Here is a 24,471-nt window from a genome sequence, read left to right on the forward strand (position 1 = left end):
TTTTGCTGTTTAGATGGATTAACTTCCTTCTATAACCCTACTCTCTACTGGTGCCCCGGGCATTGCAGGCCTGGCTGAGGTACCCCCTGACTCTCCCATGCTTGCTGGGACTCTGTGGGGTGCAGCAGATGCTGAGGTCTGAGTTGGTCACAGAGCGTCTTCGGAAGCTTGCTGTGGTCTGGTGTGTGGTGCTATTTTGTTTGTGATCTAACAAACGAAGCTTGCGTGAAGATCAGAGTGTGGCGTTAAACCACTAGTTAGCCATAGATGCCAGGCAATGGTGGCACACACCTTTAATCCCAGCACTCTGGAGATAAAGGCAGATGGATCTCTGTGAGTTCACCCTGGCCTACACGAGAGATTGAATCATCCGAAAAGAGAAACAGAGCCAAGAGGTGGTGGCTCATGCCTTTAATCCCAGCACTAAGGAGGTGGAGACAGGAAGTGATATAGATGGGCGGAGAGAGGAATATAAGGTGGGGGGAGACAGGAGTTTAGGGTTCAGTCTGAGACTTGAAGAGACAGGATATCCAGTTCGGTCTGAGGATTGTAGAGGTAAGAACTAGTGACTGGCTGTTCTGTTTCCCTGATCTTTCAGCTTTCACCCCCCTAATACCTGACTCCGGGTTTTTATTATTAAGACGAATTAGATTTGTGCCACACTGGCTCACTGGTGTAGGCGCTGCCAGGCCTAGAAGAGGTCCAGCTCAGCAAAGAGAGGAACCCATCTGAGGCTTTGAGGAGGTTGAGGCAGGGCTAGGATGGGGACAGAGGCAGCCCATACGCCAGCTGTGCTTACAGGCTGTGACCCGCCTGCTTTCTGGACAGATGTGCACTATACAACTGTCTCTCAATTCGGAGCTTCTGCCGATTGACCAGGCAGGCCAGGGCTCCTCTGGGGGCCCTTGGAGCTTCTGCCGTCAGCGGGTACCATGGCCAAGTGTAATTCAGCCTGAAGTCTTCCTCTGAAGATCCTGGATTTTCTGTGGCTCCCATCACATCACAGGATGCAAGTTCTCTCTAGAAAAACTCAAGTCTCCAACAAAATCTACAATTCCTAGGCCAGTGAGATGGCTCAAGGGTAAAGGCGCGTGCTGCCCATCCTGACAACTGGAGCTCTAGCACAGGGGAGGAGAAAACCGACTCTTGAAAGCTGACCTCTGAGGTGTGCATCTGTATACACACACATACACACACACACGGACATACACACACGCACACACATGCGCACACACATACACACGCATGCACACACATGCATACACATGCACACACATGCACACACACATATACACACATGCACAATACACGCACACACACATGTGCACACACATACGCATGCACACACTCATACACACATGGACACACACACACACACAAGACAGGCTATTGGGGAATGTAGATTTCATTGAGAGGATTTAACTTAAGAGTATTAGGGTTGATTTACTGGAGTGCAGGTCCTTACCTGCCCTCTCACCCTGAGGTCACACATACCTGCAGCCAGGACTCCAGGTAGCCCCTTTGATTGGCTCCTGTAGTGGCCAGCATCACACACTCCTAGTGGTGGCAGCAGAGGCTGGGACTGCAGTCTGGTGGGATGGGAAGAGAAAGCAAACCTGGCATCCTGGATGAACAGGGAGCTGGGCACAGAAGCCCTTGATATCCCTCACCAAACCCTGGTCCCAGGGTGCAGATATCACAGAGGTTTCTCTCCCACCCCTCTCTCTTCCTCTCTTTCCCTCATCCCTGCCCTCTTCCCCTCTCTGAAGAGAGAGCTTATAAGACAATAATGTAGTAAAGGCTGGGTTACCAGATGTGGGAATTTTGTAGAAAATAAGGGAAGGGAGACAGGCTGGATGGTGTGTGGCCTCCTGGAGGCTGTGGTGGTCTCTGAGTCCAGACCTGGATGCTAGGATGGAGCCTTCAAGGACACGGGCAAGTAAGTAATGTCCCAGCTGAAAGGACAGTGGTGCAGAGCCGACTATCAGCAACTGGCTCAAGCGCACCCCATTAAGACTGGAGGGACCAGTGGGGGGCAAGACGAGAGTGTGTGTGTGTGGGGGGGTGTTGTGTGAATGGTGAGCAGGCCAGGGTTTGATCTTAGGCCTCTGGCCAGATGTGCCTTCTGTGTGGAAGCAGGAGGACCTGGCAGACAGGAAGGGCACGGAGAAGGGCACTCAGCTAGGAGTCTTGGGTTTGTGGTGGGGGCAGAGTTGTAAAATCCGCCTACCTCCTGGGAGTCTGGAGCCTGCAGATAGACCCTCCCCTCTGCTTCCCCCCGCCCCCGGGCACTGGGCATCTGCCACTCCTCAGTCTCCCTCTGCTTGTCCTGGCCATGTGGGCACAAGGGATGAAGTGGAACCCATGTCCTCCCTGGCTTCCCCAGAGGGCTGACCATCTTCAGATACATCGTTGCTGGAACTGGAGAAGCCAGCCGGCATGGATGGCGAGAGGTAGGGTGAGGTGTGGAAGGCAGAGGTACCCACAGAGTACTCCTGGCATATCCTAGGCTGGGATACCCAGACCCCAGTTCCAGCCAAGGCTCTTGTTACTGTCTTCTCAGGCTACAGCCAAGACGGAGCCCTGGAGGAGCATGCGTTTGGGGTCCTCCACCTGACAGGAAGTTTCAAAGTGCTTGTTCCTATCCAGATGCTGCCGCCGTGGGTCTCTCTCTCTCTCTCTTTTTTTTTTCCAAACAAAACCCAGCGTGAGCCAGTGAAGTGACTCAGGGGGCAAGGGTGCTTGTTGCCAAGTCTGATGACCTGCAAGGAGAGAACCCACCCCTGAAAGCGGTCCTCTGCCCTCTGCCCTCACACCACAGTACACGTGTACTCATATACCACACCACACGTGTATAAATAGGTAATGTATAAATAAATGGAATTACATAAAAATTCAAAGAATGTCCTAAAATTTTCCTAACACATAATTAGCATCTTATCTTAAAATATTGCTTTTGTAGACTAGGTCTCAGGTAGTTGAGGGTGGCCTTGAACTGATGCCCCTGCCTCAGCCTCTTAATGACAGGGATTGCCTGTGTGCATCTCTGCTGGCTTCCAAACAGCATCTTGAAGCTCAACGGCCTCCATTCATCTTGTGGTATGGCCAAGCTTTTGCCTGCTCCCAGCGAATTTAACCCCCAGAAGAATCCTGGGACCATAAGCGTTTGCTTACCATTGCACCACCTCAGCTGGCACCCCCGATCTGCCTTTGGCTCCCTCTGTGAACTTCATGTCCTGTACCTGTTGAAGCAACAGACTCAGACACTGGGTGGCTCAGTGCTGTTCTCGCGGTTCATCCACATTGGGGGTTTTGAATCGGCAGCTTGTCCCTGGTCGTGGCCAAATGCCACCTACCATGTGCTCGGGTCACATAGTGTCTGTCAGCTCTTCCACCGATGTGTTCCTGACCCTCCACCCCACCTGGCTAAAGTGAACAGTGCTTCTGCGAAGGGACATAGGCTTTTCTGTCCTTTCCCTTTCTGAGCTTGGCATAGTCAGTGTAAAGGGGAGAAAAGGACCTCATGGCCCTTAGGTCAGAACCTCATAACAAGGTTCTGAGGGGTATTGGCTTAGCCCAGCTGACCCCTTTACACCATTCATTCTCCATCCACCAGCCTGGCCCCGCTGGCAAGCCCACCATGACCAATGGCTCCTCACCAGAAAGGACAAGCCCCCCCTCCAACTGGTGAAGGCAGGTTTCTTCTGACCCTCTGTGTTGGTTGGCCAATGCTATGTCAAGCCTTCATAACTGTGGTAAATGGGAAGTGGGGAAAATTAATTCCTATTATTAAAGAAGAGTATAGATTAATTGTTCATTCCTGAGCTTATTATAGTTGTGTGAGCTGAGCTGATTATAGTTGTGGAGCAAGGCGCTTAATGTCTCAGAGTCCGTCTTCTGAAGAGGATGGGGCTGTGACAGTTTAGGGTGCTTATCCGGTACCGTCCTCCCTTCCTGGGTGAGCCTCCACCCTCAGGTTTCTCTTTGCCTATGCTCTGCTGGGCCGCTGTACTGGCTCTCCCAGCTTGTACTACTTCTCTGGGGACCGATGGCCTGGCCTGTGCCATCTCTAGAGCGTGCCACAAACCTCTATGAGCCGCCGCCTGCCTGGGGTCAGACAAAAGCGACAGATCTGCCCTGCCAGCCCTGGGCAAGTCTGGACCTGTCGGCTTGGCAGTGCAGGGCTGGGTCAGACTGATTCCCAGGGCTCAGAAGGCTGCCCCAGGGAGCTGTTCCTCAGCTGGGATAGGGGCAGCAGCAGCGGGCAGGTGGACTGGGGTTCCCCTGCTCCACCCTCTTCCTGGGTCTTCCTGTGTGGGAGGCTGTGCTAAGGAAATAGTGGGGAGAGAGCTAGTGGGTTCTAGCTGGGGGCACAGTAACCCTGCTCCCCCTTATCTCCTTGAGGAGGAGACCACCCACAGGTGACAACTCCAGGACAGTCTCAGGGCTTTAGACTGTGTCAAGTCTCCTTATCTGTGGGTCCAGAGAGGACCCCCTCCCCTCTTGAGCTCCGCAGCAGCCTGCATAGCTATGCATCCCAGACCTGGTTCCAGCAGGGGGCACTCTGCCCATGCTCTTACTAAGAGGAACTGATGATGTCTGCGCTGTCTCCAACTCCCGGGCACCTGGGACAACCTTCCCCCACCAAACACACAACCAAGACCTGGCTTGACCTAACCCTGGCCATACCTGTTGGCTCAGAACACGGTGATGGCAGCCCTGGCTTATTCTTGTGCAAACTGACCCAAGACCCTGGAGACTAAATTCACTCACCCCACAGCGTCTACACAAGGGGTGCCCTTGCTACCCGTTATTGCAGAGGTTGTTTACTGCCTGTCCAGAACCCTTCCTACCCCGGCAGAATCTAGGAATGACATATCAAAAACCAAATTTGCCTCTGTCTCACTTTCTGGGCCAGTGGATGGACTGCTTGAGGGGAAAGAGAAGGAGAGGGGGGCAGGAGAAGAGAGTGAGGAGGAAGAGGAGGGCACAGCGGTGGTGTCAGCAGCATGGGCAGAGAGCTTGGTAGCTGCTCTGGGGTCTCCCCTGCATGGTCACAGCCCTGCTCACTTCACTCACCTGGTACTGAGAAGGCAGAGGGTGGGGCTCCCCGGATGCTCACATTGTCCTCCTTCTCCCTCCAGAATGAGCCGCAGCGTGGGAGAGATGACTCAGTCCACCTCTTCCTCCCCTGGCGAGGGAGCTACCTTTGAGCATCTGTGGAGTTCTCTGTGAGTATGGAGACCCCTTCAACCATTGGGCTTGCTTGACCTTGGCTGGCTTGCAGCAGGTTGGAAGAGGGGTCTGCCGGGGTAGCAGCTGCCCTAGGCCGTGGCCTGGGTGGTCTGTCCTCTGGCCAGTGCTCTAGATGGCTATGGGCAGAGGGTCCAGGGCACAGAGATCATGTATGCAAAATGATTTCATCCCAGTACTGCCAGGTCTGAGGGACAAGCCAAGGGTTGGTGGGGATGGTGGGGACGGGAGCAGGAAAGCTCCAGAAGGTGGAGGACGTATGATCAATCTCTTGGGGCACACAAATACTGCCAGGAGCCATGGGGTAGCTGGCATCCTGAACCAGGGGAACTCAGGGGATGCTGGACCAGATGCTAACAGCCGATTTTCTCCCCCCACAATGCAGGGAGCCAGACAGCACCTACTTCGACCTTCCCCAGCCCAGCAGGGGGAATAGCGAGGCAGTGGGCAGCGAGGAGACCAGCATGGATGTCTTCCACCTGCCAGGCATGGTGAGTGGGGTGGTCCTTGCTGAAGACTGGACATTGGTAATAAATGGGGGTTGGCTTTTCTCAGAAGCCAGGCAGAACAAGGAAGCCAGGGCTTTGGGTGGCCCACCTTGTGTTAGTCAGGACACTTCAAATTATAAAGAAGTAAATATATTTAAGTTATAAGAAGTAGAACCAGCTTGTCTTATGTCAACTCCTAGGTAGGAATGAATTCAGGCATGATTGGCTCCAGTGGTGGGAGGAGCTGCCAGCATGGCTGGACCCAGGGGTTTTGCAGCTGCCTCTTTCACCTGTTTCTTTCTTTAGTTTTTCCTGAGATGCCTTTGTTTTCAGGCGGCTTCACCCCTCAGAGAGAAGGGAGTTGGGATTCTCTAACATCTCAAGGCCCTGTGGAGAGGGCACATCTCTTTTTCCATTGCCCAGAAAGCCCGCTCCATGTTGGTCTGAGTAGGCGCGTTGCTGTCTGTCTCTGAGCTATCCCTGTCTTTCGTGTTCCCTTATCCGCTGTGGACCAGGTCAGGATGGAGGGCAGTGGGCTAAGCGCTCTATATGAGAAGGGGGAGATGTAACCAATGGGAACAGTCTCTTTCCTGGACCAGGAGGGGTGCCAGCCCGCCAGCTCCTACTGGAAACTCTTGTCTAGAAGGCAGAAGGCAAGCCACAGTAGTTAGTGCGGTTCTGTCCCTGACCCACTCTCCGCTGCCGCTGTGGTGTCCTGCTGATGCCAGGAGCTGGAGGGAGGTGGCTGGTGCCCTGAGGTCTTCTGTCCTCAACAACCTCCCCACTGGACCACCAGGGTGCTGGGATCCCATCAGACATGGAGGCTGGGAAGGTGTCAGGCGGGGACTCGTTAGAGGAACCCTGCAAGCATATGAAGGAAGAGCAAAACCCAGGCCAAATTGGCACATGCCAGCTGCAGAGGCACCAGAGAGCTGAGCAGGTCTCCAGGACGGCCTTTCTCCCACTAGCCCCTGAGGACCCACGTGCCAGAGGGCCGGGGACTGGAGAGGCTGGGAAAGTATGAGGCTAACTCACACTGGAAGGGGAAGTCTGCTCACCTTGGGCATCAGTGAACAAGAGGCCCGTGGAGCTGTCAGAATGAGTGTACAGCAAGGCTGAAGAGGCAGGAGACATCTCCTTGTGGTCTCACCCCCTCTGTAGAGGGTGGAGCATGGGTCATGGCCCACTGGTCCCCGTAGAACTAGAAGACTGTCTCCTACAGCGGCAGCCCCGGTGGGCCGGGGTCTTTCAGGTGTCGGCCTGGTGATGTCCACGTCTCTGAGCTCTGCCTGTACAGCCCTGGTCTCTGCCTACTCAGGAGACTGTCTCAGAGTTCATCATTCAACACCTTTGCGTGTCCGTGTGACAGGCATGGCAACTGAGGCAGATACTGCAGCAGGGGTATCCTGGGGCTTAGGAACAGAAGACAGCCGTGCAGTATGGCAAGAAGGATAGTCCCCCACCCTGCCTGTTACCCCTTAGTGACAAGATCCTGACCCTCCTTGTCTACAATATTGGTGTCTTCCAGTCTAGAGAGACAGGAAATGGCTACCAGGCTGCGGGGGGGGGGGACCTTATACAAAGACTCTAAAGATGCCTGCTTTGGCAATGCTGGAAGCTGCCTCACCCGGCCCAAGCTGCCCAGCCCATGCCCGAGAGGACAGAATTCTCAGAGACCCCACTGACCTACCTGGGTGGGGGTCTTGGACTGAAGGTGTAAACAGGGAACAGTCCCAAGCCCCTACGGCTAGGGATATGGTACCCACCCCTGGCCCTAAGGATACCCAATGTAAACATGTTGGCAGGGTGCTCATGAGACCTCACCTGCTGGGGCATGCTGCTCCCAGCGGGGGTAACTCGGGTGGGGCACACCGCCTCCACAAACAAGGGGCCCGCTTCGTCAGGTAGCAACATGCCTTGCAGTAGAGCCATGGATGAAATTCCTGGGTGCACAGCTCAGCTCCTGGAAGTGGGAATTCCCTGGAGCCAGGACTTCCTGGCCTTCTTCAGGCTTCACCTGACCCTTATACCCAGTCCCCTCAAGATACAGCTACGGACCCAACAGTTTCCTGTATGTTTCAAAACTCCCAGCCGCTCTGATAGCAAAAGATCAAGACTCAGATAGAAGCCACATCTATGGCCATCTGGCGGCTGTGCTCCAGACTCATTGGCAGGAAGACAGCCTTGCCACCCTTGGCAGAGGGCTGCAGGGGGCTGTGGGGAACTGCAGGGGACGATAGATGTTTCATACCTGAAATGAGGTGGTTGAAGTTTGAGCTCACACATGACATGGCTGATTGCAGCTTGTCGGGATCACAATGCTTGGGGAAGAAAGGGACAGCTTGACACTGCAGGACGCATGCTCCCAGAGCAAGGCGAGGTGAACAGTGTTGGGATTTGCAGCTACCAACTGAGTCCGTGGGATGGAAGTGGCTATGGAAATAACAGCTTGGGGTGCAGCTGTGTTGGGGTGGCTTGGGGACCTACAAGGTCCCTCACTGTTGCAGGTTGGGGCTCTAAGGAAGCAGTGGTCAGGGCTCAGACTACAGAGCACATACTCCCGGTCTGGGGAAGCCATGGACGGAGGAGGGTACCCTGCAGAGGCACACTCCCACGTGTCAGCTGCATGGGTGCTCTTACATGTGGAGTGTGTAGCCCAGGAGTGGGGGTTAATGGCTCTCATTCGGGGGTTCGGAAGTATGACGGACATCAGAGGGAGGAGTTGGCCACACTCACACAGAGAAGAGGGTGCACGTGCCGTGGACTCACATGTGAGTTCCGTGTGTTGTTTCAAACAGGACACCAACACAAAATAAAGCCCCAGCCTCACACCCCACAGTCTGCAGCAGCTTCTAAAGTGCTGGGTGGCTTTTAAGATCTTAGAGCCCAGGGGGACTGGGCAGTACAGAGAGGAAACAGTGCTGAGACAGCCGGGGTACCTGGGCCCATTCAACACTGTGACTGGATGGTAGCTCCCAGATGTTAGCCCCACCCCTGGGAACTCTAGCCCACCCTCTGGGTCCAGCACAAGGAATACTACCCAGCTCACTCTCAGGTCAGCGAGCAGTTCTGGACTCTGAGGTACCGAGGGCTCTCAGCAACCCCACCTCCTGTGTCCTCAGGGACCCTCACCCATCCCCACAGAAGCTCGCCCAGTGCTGACTGGCACCTAGTTGTTCCTATGTGCTGGATATCCCCACCCAAATGCCAGGATAGTCTGGCAATGGTGGTCCGGCTTAAGCCAGCACAGTTCTTGAACAGGTGGGACATCTCTTCAATGGTTTATGCTGTGACCAAGGGACCTCATGTGGGAGATTGCTTTCTGTCGCATGGGAGGTCTTGAACAGGTCTACCAGCTACAGTGAACCCTCAAAACCACACGATACCCTTCACCCCACCTTCATGACTGGCAGAAACCAGTACCATCAGTGAGTTCAAGTTCTCACATGCCTCTGAGTCTCCGTGTCCTTGCTTGTGAAGTTGGTGTGATGGAAGGGGCTAGAACAGAGAGGATGCTGGGGGATGTGCAGGATCCTGAGAAATACCAGAGGATGCTGGGAATCAGCTCGCCTGCCTGGCCTTGTGTAGAGGGAGGGGCTTGACATCTGACCACGTCCTTGTCTTACTCGAGAAGACTGTGTTGTGGGGTTAAAGAAAATGGGGTAAACAGGAACAGCTGGACCCCTGGTAGGTTGTGGAAGAGCCCCAGGCTTGGTGAGGGAAGCCGTGAGCCCCTATGGTCTTAGTTTCCTGTGGCCATGTAGACAATGTAGCAGAATCTAGAAGGTTCTGATGGGTAGGGGGAAATCGAGGTCCCTAAGACTAAATATCCTGGGTTTCTAGCCCACCCTGGCCTTCTAAGCTGGGAAGACCACAAGGTCTTTTAGTCTTCCGGGTCTCAGTGGCCCCATTTGTAAAATGGGGAGATGGACAGTTAGAATTCTCTAGGGTTTGGGGGCAACAGGTGCTCTTTCTCCCACGGAAGTGATGGGGAGAGCAAGGATGGGGGTCCCATGTTTCCCAGACTGTTTCCTTGAAGGCCCTGAACAGTTTGCCACGCAGAGGCACTGGGTCCTCGAACTGGTTTTCCCTTGTTCAAGTCGCCCTTTGCGTGTGCAGCTCCTTGCCTTGGCAGTGGTCTTCAGTTCTAGCTGCCCTCGAAGATTCCAGGACCAGGCTTTAAAACAGGCCCTAGTCGCTGTGTATGGTGGCACATGCCTAAGATCCCAGCTCCTGGGTTACCCATGGAGGGGGATCTCAAGTTCGAGGCCAGCCTAATCTACCTAGGGTGACCCTGTCTCAAAAATGAAGTGACCCCTGTCCAACAAGAAGAGGACTCAGAGCAGCCTCTCCCAGGTACTGAGTAGGGTGAGCTGGGGGAGGGGGGCCCATGCCAAAGGCTGGGGATGGGATTGACTGCTCCAGCCTATCCTAGGGTGCCCAGCAAGGTTGAGATGCTTCGTATGCGGCCGTGCATGTGTGTGTGTGTGTGTGTGTGTGCGTGCGTGCGTGCGTGCGTGCATGTGTCGGGGAGTGATTGGAAGATTGAAGGAAGGGCAAAGTCCCCATCATGAATACCAACTGCATGCCAAGGGACCATAGAAGTTTGGCTTTGAGGACAGGAACCCCAATTCTCACCCCATAAACATGATAAACATGTTGTGAGATCAGCCCCTTCACTCTGATTCCTTAGTCTCTGTGAGCCACATGAAGATGGGCACCAAGAGTCAGAGCCCCTCCAACTCTTAGGGTGCAGAAAGCGTATCGAGGGGGCCGTGGTTCCACAAAGGAAGGGGTAGAGAGGCAGGTGCCCCAGATGTGACTGCAGGATCACTGCCCTTTCCTCCCCTCTCCACTTCCTCCTCCAGGCCTGCACCTCCAGTAGAGGCACCCCCTTCCCGCTGTTTCTGGCGCCTTTCTCCACAACAGCTGTTGTGAGCAGGTGGGTCCCAGAGAGTTGGGGTGATACTGCTGCTGGATAGGGCAGAAGGTTCTGTGCTGATCTCCCAGCAGCCTGTAGGGGATTGAGCCGGGGAGTAAATGCTTTAAGACCCCAAGGGGCATCCAAAGAAGCTTTCCTGGCTTTGAGGAGGGGATGTCTCTCCTGACTGAGAAAAGGACACACGTGGGCCAGTCTGTGCATCTTTGGGGCAGGTAGGGCGGGAAGGATGTAGATATCTTTGCAAGAAGTTACAGTGAGAGAAAGGGTGGAACTAAGCTGGGGACAGGGACTGGGTTTAGTATAATCCACTTGGGCACCCCAAGCCTACCCACCACCCCTAGTGGTTCCTGGCCACTCTTACCTTGATAGACTGACGGTAAGAGTCTTATGTGTACAGCGCTGAACTCAACCAACCCGCAACTCTTCTCCCCCACGCCAGGGTCCCGGGGAAGAGGGACAAAGCCTCCAGCAGGGCTGAGAACCCCTGCCACTACCTAGGGGTACCTAGGAGTACCTGGGGGTATCTGAGGACCCCTACCACTACCTAGGGATACCTAGGAGTACCTGAGGGTATCTGAGGACCCCTACCACTACCTAGGGGTACCTAGGAGTACCTGAGGGTATTTAAGGACTCCTACCACTACCTAGGGGTACCTAGGAGTACCTGGGGGTATCTGAGGATCCCCTACCACTACCTAGGTGTACCTAGGAGTACCTGGGGGGTATTTAAGGACTCCTACCACTACCTAGGGACATCAGAGGACACCCTGGAGTTACCTACAGACCCCCGCTGCTGCCTGAGGGCACCTGAGGCAGACAGACAGACCACCCAGGAGGAGGCAGGAGCCAGGCTGGGGCAGAGGCTGCAGTGGAGAAGAGAGCTCACAGATGGACACACCTTCCCTCATGGGACTCAATAGGCTCTCTCAGACCAGGTCCCTCGTCAGGAAGTGTGAACATGAGCACTAATTCTTACCTGCGTTTTCTCCTTTGCAAAACCAACATGACAGTTGATTGATGAGGACTCAGAGCTGCCGAGGGGCACAGTTCCCTAAACTCCGTTCTGAAAACTGAGGGCCATCTCTTCACGGTTCTCTGGAGCAGCCAGACCACACCTACTGGGGTGGAAATCTGCAAACCTATCCCTTAGCCCCCAGGAGAGAAACTACAGTTGCCTCCCAGAACTTCTTACCATGAACCCTAGTTTAAGCAGTGTTTCTCAAAAGATTGCCTCCCACAAAATTTGACTTAACAAACTGACCTTACTGTTCATATCTGACTTAGGAGCAGTTTGTGGGTCCAGCCACAACCAAACCAGGTGGAGCTGTGGCTTTCGGCCAGAGTAGGGTACCTCCGCTGCTTCTGTGGGTCTCCGAACTCTGAATTAGTGCTATAGCTACAGTCCCCACCCTCTGCCCACACCCAGCTACTCCCAGCTCTCTGGAGAGGCAGAAGGTGGTTTGGAACTTGGCAAGAAAGGGTTAGAAGGGCTCAGTCTCCGTGCCATCTCTGCATCTTCTTGAACATCTTTAAACTTTCAATGTGGGGCTCACACTGTTGTGTTTTAGGGGGCCTGGAAATCCAGGGCCAATGTCCACTTCCGCGGGACACACATCTGTTGTAGACAAGGTGAGTTCAGGTACCTACACCAAAGGTGACTTCGTGGTTTGAAATAAACCTGAGACTTAGATGCCCCGAGACAAAATGCAGCGGTAACTGCCGTAGGGCCACCACCGGGCAGATGCCGCTGTAGAGCCCCTGGCTCTGTAAGGTCTGTAGTGGTTGAGATGCATTCTGAAGGGGTCCCTCAGGAATTCTCTTCGGTGGGGTGGCCATGTCCCTGCTTCCTGGGCTTAGTTAGAGCCAGGAAAAAATACTATCTATAATGCAATGCTATGGGTTCTTTGGCTCCACCCACCAGTGTGGGCTTTTGACCACCTGATCCTGTGCCCGGCTCTCCACGGGTACCCTGGCACAAGCATAATGGTGTGTCTTTCCTCTATTCAGGCCCTGGAGTGGTCCCTATGGGCCCACAGTTGTCTGAGAGGAGGCAGGCCCTCTCACCTGGGTCACCAAGGCTGGCAGCACCACCTGTTCCTTCAGGGTGGCCAAGCCCTGGCTACCAAGGTCTGCAAGACAAGGGCTGACCGCTCATGCTTTCGTGTGGCGGCTGCTTATAGGTGACAGCCGCAGCCCCAAGAGCCTTCACTGGGGGGCAGCTCAGAAGGAGCACGGTGGGAATGGATGATCTCCGAGCCAGCCAGTGACCCCGCATCCCCACCGGCTCCCCCTGTGCAGCCTCCTTGGTGCGGTCCAACACATCTCCGGGCAAGCTGAGGCCTGCCCTGCGTTGATGAATAGTCATGAGGAAGAAAGGGGTGGGCCCCAGTTTGTTGTTGGATGCAGTCAGTTGACAGAAATAAGGGAGATAGGCAGGGTGAGAATGCCAGCCCACAGCCCACGCGCTCCTGAGCATCCCTGGCTCCTACTTTCCTAGCCAGACAGCCTCAGCCCCTCCTCAGTCCACCCCACCGGGAAGCCACCAATCTGCCCCTACCCCACCGAGCCACCCAGACCCATGCCTCGTCCCGCGGCACACCAGCTCCTCAGCGTGTGCAGCCCCCCACAAGCATACCATGCTTTACGTCGGTGACCCCATGAGACACCTTGCCACGGTAGGTGTGCTGTGCCCGGTCTACTTGGAGACCTGGTGACATGCATCTCTGGGGCTTGACAGGGTCTGCCACGGTTGGGGTTCAGAGAGACAGTCTCTCACCTGTCTCCATGGCCAAGTGCCTGCTACCAGGTGGGGCGACCAGTGGCGTTGGGGAGGCTAGAGGCAGATCCTGGGCTGGAGGGTGGACGGCTCTAGTTCTCTTCATCCTGAGGTGGCTCTTGAGGACCAGCAGCTTCTGCCAGGGCAGCAAGTGGGGAGCTGGAGGGAGGCTCTGCTGGTGTCTGATGGGGTGGCTGAGTTACTGCCCTGTGAATTGGGTGATCCTGAAACAGCTTTTGAGGCTGGTGGCTCTGGCCCTGCTCAGGGTCCCCGGGCTATCCTGTGCTGCCTACTCAGCTGCTGAGGAACTTGTACAAAGAGGTCATCTTTGCTTTGGGATTTAGTGTGAGGCTGCCCCGCCCTGCCAAGAGCATCCTCACCTGGGACTTTGTTCACTTTACAGCGCAGATGGGGTGTTTCTCATAGCTGTGGGCTCTTCCCAATGTGGGTGTGAACTCCAAGGCACAGATGGGTAGCGGGCTGGACCCAAGGCTTCCTTTTGCTCTTCTCATTCAGGTACAGCTAGCCCCAGCAGAGGAGCAGAAGGCAGAAGGGGCCACAGCCTGTGCTTGGCCTGAGCCCAAGGGACTTGGGCTCATTTCCAGACTTGCCAGGTCCCTGGGGTCAAGCAGACACCAGGCTGCTAATTGAGCAGATGGAGGTCTTGGTACAGCTGCCCCACATGGGGCTATTTCTCCATTAAGGGAGCAGGCAGAGTAAGGGCCATGAATGCATACACTGTGCAGGGACCCTACAATGGATAAAGGATTGTGGGAGATGACAGAGTCCAGGTGTGCCCAAGATAAGAGCCATGAGTACAGAGCCACAGAAGTCTTTGTGAAAGACCAGAGATCTTTGGAGAACTGCAGCTTCTAGCAGAATGAGCAGTGTGTGTGTGTGTGTGTGCATGTGTGCGCATGTGTATGTGTGTTGTGTGCGTGTGTGTGTTGTGTGCATATGTGGTGTGTGTGCATGCATGTGTATGTGTGGTTTGTGAATTGTGTGGTGTTTGCGTGTGAGGTGTGTGCATGTGTGTGTATGTGTGTGTGGTATGTGCATGTGTGGTGTGTGCATGTGTGTGTGGTGTGTGTGCTTGTGCATGCATACGTGTGTGTGTGCATGTGTGAGTGCATTTGTATGTGTGGTGTGTGCATGTGAATGTGGTGTGTGTGCGCATGCGTGCATGTGTGTGTGTGTGCGTGCATGTATGCACGTATGTTGGGGGCATGCTAGCATAGCTCAAGGGACAGCAACTCCACCCTTCCTCCTTCCTCTGTCTGTCCTCACCCACATTCTCATCGATTCTTTTGTCCACCAGCGTGTCATTGTCAGATATCAGCTACCCAGGTAGCCTTTAACTCCCATACCCAGTTCTGGGCCGTATAGTTTACTGACCTCTGGGGTATCTGGCTGCCATGTCTGGAATCTAAGGGACTCCTAACTGCTAATCTGGAAGTCAGAGGGCAGAGGACTGTGCTGTTTTTTCCTCTAATGGAACAGACGCCACCCATGGGAAAGACTGAGCGCAGGTCGAATCATGGTTCTTCATGGCTGCCCTTCCTAAGGCATAGGAGGCAGAGAGCCACTGTCGGGGCCACACAGAAACCTGCTTCCAAGACAATCAGTGACTCCCACCCAGCTACTGCTGCCCTAGGTCCCAGAACCAGTAATGGCTACCATGTCACGCTGTTATTCTGTGTGTGTTATGTTGTTGTGGTGGGGTGTGTATGTGTGTTTATATGTGTTCTTGTATTTTGAGACAATCTCTCTCTTGCAGCTTGGGCATACTGAGTAGGCTAGATTGGGTTGTCTGTCTGTCTCTGCTTCCCGGTACTAGAATTACAAGCATACACCACCACGCCTGGCCCTTGTCGTGGTGCTGGGGATGGAACCCAGGTCCTCATTCTTTTGTGGCATGCACATCACTGACTGAGCCATCTCCCCAGCCACGTGTCCTCTCTTTGTGGACCACAGATGCCCCTTCTGCTTTCGGCCCAGTGCAGCAGTGCAGCTCAGGATTTGCTGGGGCTCCAAGCTTCTCCGGCTGGGAGCCGGGCAGAGCCATCAGTCTAACTGGGTGGGCGGGTGACTCGGCTTCATTATTTGTTCGTGACCTTGTCCCAGTGAATTAGAGGATGTGTAGCAGAGAGTAGCCTTTGGCTTGGAGTGTATCAAAGATAATGTGAACTATGGACTCGCTGATGCGTCTTTCCCACTCATCTGTCCCTGCCTGGTGGAAGCAGCCACTTGGGAGTCCACAGGCAAGCCTTGCCTTTGGAGAAGTGCCTGGTTTCCAGAATGCTGTCTGATCCAGGGATGGTTTTTCGGATAAGTGTACCCCATCTTGATTTGGGGTTCGGTGTATGGGTTCAGACTTTATCTCTGGTGCCCCCCACCAGCTATGACTTCATGAGGAGTATGAGGCCACATGCCGAGGCACAGTTTTGTTCTCTGTAAGCAGGGTAGTACTAATTCTGTTGCCTGCTTAGGTCACAGAGATGAACTGTGAGATCCCAATGACAGCATCTGGCCATGGCTGTGCCAGCCCTTTACACGTTGGTGGACTTACAGAGAAGCTGACTGCAAGAACTGGGCGTGAGCTCATCTTCCTGCTGCTGCTTCCTATGCCGTTGACTCTGCCTCTCCCCCACCTTCCTTTCTCTCTCCAAGGAGTAGAGTCTTTAGCCAAGTGATGCCCCTCAGCTAGAGTCCAGCCCTGAATGCAATGCAGGATGGGCTGCATGCAGGGAGCCCATTCACAGTGTAGGAAGAAGTTGAGGGCCATTGGAACTGGGCCTGCTAGATGGGATGAGATGAACAGGAGCATATGATAGCTAGGACTATCTTCTGACACCCCAAACTCTTAGCCTCTTCCTCAGTTTCCAGTTCTCCTGCATGTGCACACACACACAGATGTGTGTGTGAGGTTGCAGAGAAGCGCATGTGTGGCCCAGGTCTGGAGTCCACCCTGTGCCTGGAGCAGGCTTCCCTGTGCTCCTACAGGAAGCCCAAGGGATGATCTCATGAGGGAAAAGATAACTATGCAACAAGAAAGGACTGGAGAGCAGAGGGGTGGAGCTGGCCTTAGGGTCTAGAAAGGCACAGTGCAGTGCTGGGAAGTGACCAGAGGAGGGCAGAGCTGAGACTGGGAGAAGGGATGTGGTCCAGGTGGGGTGGGGTGTGTGAGGGTGACCTCAAGGGCTTTCCACCGTGATGGAGAATTGCTGCAGGAGCCTCAGAAGGGAGAATCAAGCATTGTTCTGTGACGGTGCAGAGTTTGGGGTGCTTCCGCAGTTGAATGGTTGAGACAGAGAGAGTGGCTAGCTGGTAGGAACTGGAGACCAAGCGTGGAGTTCCTGAAGCAACAAAAGGAAGGAGGAAGCGGGATCTGCCCATCTGGTGGCTGAGACAGGGCATCTGTGGAGATGGCCAGGTGTGAGACCTGCGAAGGACCGAGACAGGGCTAGAGGACACAGCCGCAGCTGCCTTAGGAGCCCTGTAGCAGTGGTCAGAAAGGCTGTAGGGCTCTGTGTGGGAGGCTCAAGAGCGTACGTGCATGGATGGGGAGGCCATGCGGGCAGGATGCTGTGGACACGGACACGCACATGGATGGGGGAGGCCATGTGCAACTCAGGTGCGGGAGTCAGGTGGGCAGGATGCTGTGGAGATGAACATGAGTGTTATTTAAGTCAATAAGTTTATTTATTATTTAAGTTATTAAGGGGGAGCTATGGGGGGAGGGGGAAACAGTTCTGGGAAAGACAGCCACTTTAAGAAGCCTGGAAGCCAGGAAGGGGGCACCATGGTGCCCTGGGACAAGGGGTTTCACTATGAGGTTATGAAAGGGACCAGAGTCAACCACAGAGAGGGGGCTGGAGACCCCAGGGAGGATAGAACTAAAGTAAGATTAGATGAGAGAGAGGCACATCCACTGGAGCCTGATCCAGGGAGGTCATCCTGAACCTATGCTCTCTCTGTCTCCTCGCTGTCCGGAGACATTTCCGCTTTCTGTATTCCCTCCTGGTTCCCACTCATGGGATGGGATATCCACTCATGAAGCCAAACTGAGCTCCGGCATCCCACCTGGGCAACATCATTTCAGCCGTGAGACACCTTCTACTCCCTTGACCCAGACGCAAACCCTAGCACTATCTCTGACCCCCCCTTCAAACACTTTTTCTTTACTGCTACTGTGTCCAAAGGCTGCAATGTTGCCTATCCCATGCTTAGACGTGCACAGAACCACGTAGACATGCACAGAACAACTTAGATGTGCACAGAACCACTTAGACATGCACAGAATCATGTAGACGTGCACAGAACCACTTAGACATGCACAGAACCACTTAGGTATACACAGAACCACTTAGATGTGCACAGAACCACGTAGACGTGCACAGAACCACTTAGACATGCACAGAACCACATAGATGTGCACAGAACCATGTAGACATGCACAGAACCACTTAGACGTGCACAGAACCACTTAGACATGCACAGAACCACTTAGGTATTCACAGAACCACTTAGACATGCACAGAACCATGTAGATGTGCACAGAACCACTTAGGTATGCACAGAACCACGTAGACATGCACAGAACCACGTAGACATGCACAGAACCATGTAGACGTGCACAGAACCACTTAGACGTGCACAGAACCACATAGACGTGCACAGAACCACATAGACGTGCACAGAACCACTTAGACATGCACAGAACCACTTAGACGTGCACAGAACTACCACCCAGTTATGAGCCCCAACTTCTCCTGCTGCATCCATCACCCAAGCACTTGCTCTTGGTCCTTCCTCTGGCCAGGGTCTTTTCCCTGGCCCCTGCCTAGGACTACACCAGATCCCACAAGATTTGGGGGGTCCAAGGGACTGCTTCCTACAGACTAGAAACCACAGCAGCCCGTGCCTTTCCCAGAGTCCCATCCTACCTGGGCGCCTGTTTCTGCCTCTTTACTGGGCAGTGTTCACCCTTGTTTCCTGGAAGCCCTGAGCTTGTTTGCTGATTGGCCAGAAGGTTCATCACTGTACTCCCAGGGGAGAGCTCAGGACCCTCTGCCAAGAGATGGCCAGGGTTAGGGGATGCCCTGAGTGTGCGGGCAGCATCTGTCCTTAGCTTTCATGGCCCATCTCCCAGCTTACACTGGGCTGTCTTCTCCATCTTTGGGTCCCAAGACAGTGTCACCGGCTCACTATGGGTCACTGCAGATGGCCCACATCGCTTGGGCCCACATCTCCTTTGTCGTGATCCTAATTTCTCGGGCCAGCTGCTCGTTCTTTGTTCCACGCGAAGCTAAAATCTAGGAAAAGACTGGGGGATCCTTACTGACTGGCTCCAGGCGTCCTCAGCTGGCTCCATGAAGAAGACAGACAGAAGGACAGCAAGAGGAATGCATGGATGTGGATGCTGAGTTCCAGAGTACAAGAATGTGCCCAGGGAGAGGAGCTGGCAGAGGCATGCCCCCTCCTACATCTTTCTCTGAGCACCACCTCCCCTATGCTATTGGGGTACACTCAGATGGTTTGAAATTTTCTGTGAATCACTGCTGCTTATAGTGCCAAAGAGATGGGGGAGCTGCCCAGAGACCCCCAGGAATGTTTTGCTCCACGATACCCAGGGTTCAGGCTACACTGGGTGGAGGGGTGGCCCAGGCTTCACAGTGGGTCTTGCAGACGCACGCCTGGCAGCTGAGTGGAGCTTCTGGGGGCACGTTTCCCGGGTGTGAGGTGTGGAAAGTTCCACATGGCCCTGGCATGGAACCGGGCAAGGCTCTGCCTCAGCGGGCAAAAGGAGGGTGCTGTGTGCATACCTCCAGGGAGACAGCCGTTCCCCCCATGCACAAGTCGTGTCTTGTTGACATTTCCATCCGTTTAATCACAGGCTCAGGGAGACTGTGGGAAACACCATCAGGATGGAGGTCTCCAGCGAGCACACGGGCGGGAGGGATGGCTGTCTCCACAGGGCCAGGCTTCTGTCAGTCACTAACCCCGGGCAAGCTGAACCCAGGCTCAGACATGCCTACGGGAGAAGACTGGGGCTCCAGAAGCCTGCTTACCCTTAGAAGAGTCCACACAGCTTCGGCTGGTGTTCTAGAAATGAGAGGACCCTGTCTCCCCATCTCTCACAACAGAATGAGCACGACGCTTGCCCCAGGGAGAAGGAAAGAGGCCCAGGAATGAGCAGGTTTCTGCAGAACTCTGAGACCCCACAGAAGCAGATGTGGTCATGGGGGCCATGGCACCCATACCTGTGCTGGATGGGTAAACGCTACTTGGCTCCTACCCAGAGTTACTGCCTTAGTAAGGGAGCAGAAAGGGCCACGGGACAACAGAGCAAGTGCCCAGGGGCTAGGCCTTGTGCTGAGGAAGTGGCATTGGAATATGAAGTACTAGCGGCTGCACAGGGGAGCCTGAGGGACCACAGCATATGGGGACCTGGCAGCTAGCTCCTTTCGCCAGTTCCCATCCCAGCTACTTCTGTGAGAAATCCAGGGTGGGCCACAACTGCCTTGTCATCACAGGAGGGGGCACACAGAGGCCAGGGTGGTTTTCAGAAAGGGAGGAGGCAGGGAGGAAGGAAGGATGGGGGGAAAGAAAAAAAAAGACAGACTGAAAAGGGGAGGAAGGGAGCAAGCCAAGGAAGAAAAGAAGGGAGAAAAGAGAGAGGAAGGGAAGGAGGGAAGAAAGGAAGGAGGGAGGAAATGATGGAGAGAGGGAAGGAGGAAGGGAAGGAGAGAAGGAAGGAAAGAAGGAGGAAGTGGTGGAGAGAGGGAGGAAGGGGAGGAAGAAAGAAAGGAAGAAGGGAGGAAGTGGTAGAGAGAGGGAGGAAGGGGAGGGAGGAAGGAGGAAGTGGTGGAGAGAGGGAGGAAGAGTGGAGAGAGGGAAGGAGGAAGGGAAGGAGAGAAGGAAGGAAAGAAGGTGGAAGTGGTGGAGAGAGGGAGGAAGGGGAGGAAAGAGGAAGTGGTGGAGAGAGGGAGGAAGAGTGGAGAGGAGAAGGGAGAAAGCGAGACCTAGACAAAGGTCCTCTTCTTCTGAGACTGCAGTGGACTTGGGTGGAGTTGTGCCCCAGCCTCACAGGTATCCTGTGTGCTCTATGAAGCCATGTTCCCCTCCATGCATATCAAAACCTCAGGGAACGCTGAACTTAAGGCTGCTGTTTCCGTCTCCTGCTGGGTACTTGGGTCCCTGGCATTATCCTTGTGAGCCTGGCTGAGGAGAGGAAGTGACCAGACCAGGTGAACCTATTAGAGCAGCTGTGGACTCAGCATGAGGCAGGCAGGCAGGCAGGCAGGCAGGCAGGAAGGAAGGAAGGAAGGAAGGAAGGAAGGAAGGAAGGAAGGAAGGAAGGAAGGACAAAAGAAGTTTCCTTTATCAAAAGGCATACTGAATCCAGGGTACAGAAATGCTTGAGTGCAAGGCATGCCATATCCAGGGTACAGAGATACTTGGGTGCCCCAGCAGGCAAGCAAGCCCTTGGCTGGTGACTGTGGATCAGGAACCGATTGGTCACTTTGGTGTGTGGACTTTGGTTCTTTTTGTCTGTGGAGATCTGGACGCTTCAGTGTGGGGTCCTTGGAAGCACACCGGCAGCAGAGCCTAGCACCTTTGCCCCTCGAGAAGGCAGAGTTTGGAGGGAGCCTCATCAGTAGACAACACTCTCGCGGTCCCATGTGCCATCACGTGTTCCCACTTCTCTGTGCGTACTGACTTCCGAACCCCCCAGTATCACCAACCCACATCACCCCAGTGTAAACTGAGACAGAGCCATTGCGTGAAGATCTTGGATTCTGTGTGAAGCAGATGGGGAGACAAGAGACAGCACAGCCTTAGATGTGTTACTGGAGGGGAAGCCCAGAACGCTGGGGCAGCTGAAGAGCACACAGGAGCTTCCTGGAGGCAGGGCACCTTGGCAGGCTGGTCTTCTGGTGAGGAGATGGAGAATGAAGTTAGCCTGCAACCCCGGGCCTTTGCATTTATGTTTGACATCCCGTGCATGCAGCAGGCAGGTTTTCTGTTATTATTTTCATTAGAGAAATGTTGCATGTCTGGAGAATGCATTTCTGGAGAACGTTGCATGTCGTGTAAAGCATGTGCTTTTGTTGCGAAGAACTGGGCGCAGCCTGTCCACCTCGGTGGTCCATCGTGGTGGTCTGAGCTATGACAAAGGCTGTTGATGTTTCCATCCACGTATAAGAACCAATCGCTCGAGATTGTTTGTGGGTTTGAAACAGTTAAGATGGGAGGTGGGAGTCGTTAAGGTAAAAGCACAGTATCCAAGTTTAACATGTGAGGGCAGGAAGCCGAGAGCTTCCTTGTCTGGTCAGGACCGGTGACTGGTGGGGGAAAAAGGGGATGCATGGGGGAGGCCCTGCCCTCACTCCAGCACTGAGCAGGAAGAGCCTGCCCCCCCCCATCTTCTGCCCCAGGCGCTGTCTGTGGAGGCCAACAGGACAGCAATCAGCACTCGTGTGGACATTTCCTTCAGAGGCTCCTGAAGTCCAAGGAGTAGAACTCTGACTGTGTTTAGGTCTCCGTGGGTATTTCAGGGTCTGTTTCACTCAGCCAGAGATTCCAAGCATCTCTTTCCATGCCAGGTGTTAGCACGACCGGTACACATCCAAGAATGAGACCCCTGCTAGGGACGGCAAGTCTATCCCACATGGAGCTTCATGGCTCTGCTCAACCTTTGGTACCAGCCTTGCTTCTTGTGGGCAGACAGACTCTGTCCCTTCCTCACTGGGCCCTGTGCCAGTATGTTAGGGTGGGAATGTGCCAGCCCAAGGCGATGGAGCTCCTGGATTCCGGTGTCCTGATGGTTGAGCCAGGGTTATTCCTCTCCAATAGCCATAAGGTTTCGGCTTCCAGGCCCCACCCTCACAACTGTGCTACGGGTTATGAATGGACTTAATTCCCACTGTGCAAAAGAGAAAACGGAGGTCCAGGGATGTAGAACCTTATCCTACCTCTCTCCAGCTCCTGCTGTCCCCTACGCCCTGGGGCACAGTTCTCACCCTGGACCCACCGTCAACCAGGAGAGAGTGCTGGAGGGTTAGACTGGAGTTATCTCCTTCTCTCTCTGCTCAGAGCAGACAAGAAACTCAGCTGCCTTTAGCAGGAGCTTGGGGAGCTAGAGGCCCAGTTTTGGGTGTCCTGTGCTCCATGACCCTCTGCTATAAGGCAAGGTCACCAGCGTGCTGTCACCCCAGGGCATGAAGAGACTACCAGGAGACAAGGTGTTAGAACTGAGTTGAAGTCTGAACCCAGGGAAAGAGGGCAGAGGCACTGATGGCGCTGTTTCCAGCAGGGGTGCCTGGGAGGCCTCCTGCAGATCTCTATGCAGGAGCCAAGAAGAGACCCGGGAGAGTGAGGGAATGGGAGACTCTTTGGAGAAAGCCTGACTTTCTCTGTAGAGAGTGGGGCTCACAGGCCCCCATCTGCCTGAGCCCATGACAGTGTAGAGAGTGGGGCTCACAGGCCCCCATCTGCCTGAGCCCAGGACAGTGTAGAGAGTGGGGCTCACAGGGGCCCCATCTGCCTGAGCCCAGGACAGTGTAGAGAGTGGGGCTCACAGGCCCCCATCTGCCTGAGCCCAGGACAGTGTAGAGAGTGGGGCTCACAGGGGCCCCATCTGCCTGAGCCCAGGACAGTGTAGAGAGTGGGGCTCACAGGCCCCCATCTGCCTGAGCCCAGGACAGTGTAGAGGGTGGGGCTCACAGAGACACTGTCTGTGCCCAGGATAGTATAGAGGGTGGGGCTCACAGGGGCCCCATTTGCCTGAGCCCAGGTCAGTGTAGAGGGTGGGGCTCACAGGGGCCCCCATCTGCCTGAGTCCAGGACAGGTCTTACTCTCAAGTGTCCTGGGGGTTTGCTGGATGATTCCAGTGCCACTGGACAAAGTCTAGTGTGTGACGCAGAGACCTGGGGGATGGCTGAGTTCTCCTCAAACCCATCCCCCATCAGAGCTGTTGTCCCCTGATGTCGGGCTTTCCCGTGGAGACTGGCCCACTAGTGGCCTGGACACTGGAGGAAAGGCCACCCGCTGGCTCCATGACTCCTTCATTCCTCAAGGCCTTCTCAGGTCACGCCCAGGCACTCCACATGCACATGTAGGCACATGTGGGCCGCCGCAGGCCGGGCATGTCCTAATTAGCCCACTATCTTGGAGTTCTCATTGAAAGGAAAACAAACCAAAAACGTTCAGGTTTTGCCCAAGTCTTCCTTGAGGCCAAGTGGGCCTTGTCTGGGCTTCTGGGGGGCCTCTGGGCTGGGGGACCCCTGGGCTTCTGTATGGACCTGCTTAGACCTCTCTGACAAGCTTCTCATTTCAGCAGCCTATCTGGAGGCAGAAGTAGGGGGCCTGACTGAGCCTCACAGCCTGGCAATGAGGAAACAGGAGTGGGTCCTTCCCCAGAGCTTCAGAGGAAGGAGGGAGCGCTATGGAGATCTCCTACACTTTGTAATCAGTGGGGTCCTTGCCATCTTTGGGAGGCATGATAGACACCAAGACTGTGAGCAAGTGGGTGGAGTCCCTAGAAATGCAAGGAAAGAGCAGGCAGGGAGGGCCAGCATTCACTAGACAAGGGGACAGGTTGGTCTACTGGCAGGCCAGTCCAGTGTCCCCAAAGCAGGTCTTCAGGGGCCTTCCTCTGTGAGAGGGCCTCAGATTCGCCATGCCAGCCAGGTTCTGCACTCCAGTGCTGAGGGCCTGACTGCTGGAAGAGCCCGGTTCCTCCTGCAGAACGCTCCCCCACAGATGCTATCGCTGTTCCTTTTGGTTCAATTACTAAGTCCTTGGCACCCACCTCCAATCACGGAAGAATGCAGACAAGTTAAAATATGAACCTTACTGCCATGGGCCTGTACTCTGCTTCTGAGCAAGAGAGGCAGGGCTCTCTGCCCATTAGGGATGGGACAGAAATTGGGCACGGAGGGGCTGCTACTGCCCACTGCCGCTGATGTGACCTCCCTTCCCAAAGCCCTTCGCTGGGGAGACATTG

At 54.6% G+C, this 24,471-nt stretch overlaps 1 protein-coding gene across 2 annotated transcripts in view; it reads left to right on the top strand.

Annotated features, from left to right (window-relative positions):
• The window catches only part of Tp73 (tumor protein p73), a 58,175-nt gene that overhangs the window by 8,515 nt on the left and 25,189 nt on the right, over window positions 1–24,471 (top strand). Inside the window, exons 2-4 of one of the 2 annotated variants that reach the window (XM_057784233.1) lie at window positions 5,145–5,231; window positions 5,639–5,756; window positions 18,993–18,995. In XM_057784233.1, coding sequence (XP_057640216.1) covers window positions 5,146–5,231; window positions 5,639–5,756; window positions 18,993–18,995 — 207 coding nt within the window. In that variant the 5' untranslated portion in view covers window position 5,145. The remainder of the gene's footprint in view (window positions 1–5,144; window positions 5,232–5,638; window positions 5,757–18,992; window positions 18,996–24,471) is intronic. The other variant, XM_057784234.1, reaches the window with a different exon arrangement.

This window comes from Chionomys nivalis, chromosome 11 (assembly GCF_950005125.1).
Source record: "Chionomys nivalis chromosome 11, mChiNiv1.1, whole genome shotgun sequence".
Lineage (NCBI taxonomy): Eukaryota > Metazoa > Chordata > Mammalia > Rodentia > Cricetidae > Chionomys > Chionomys nivalis.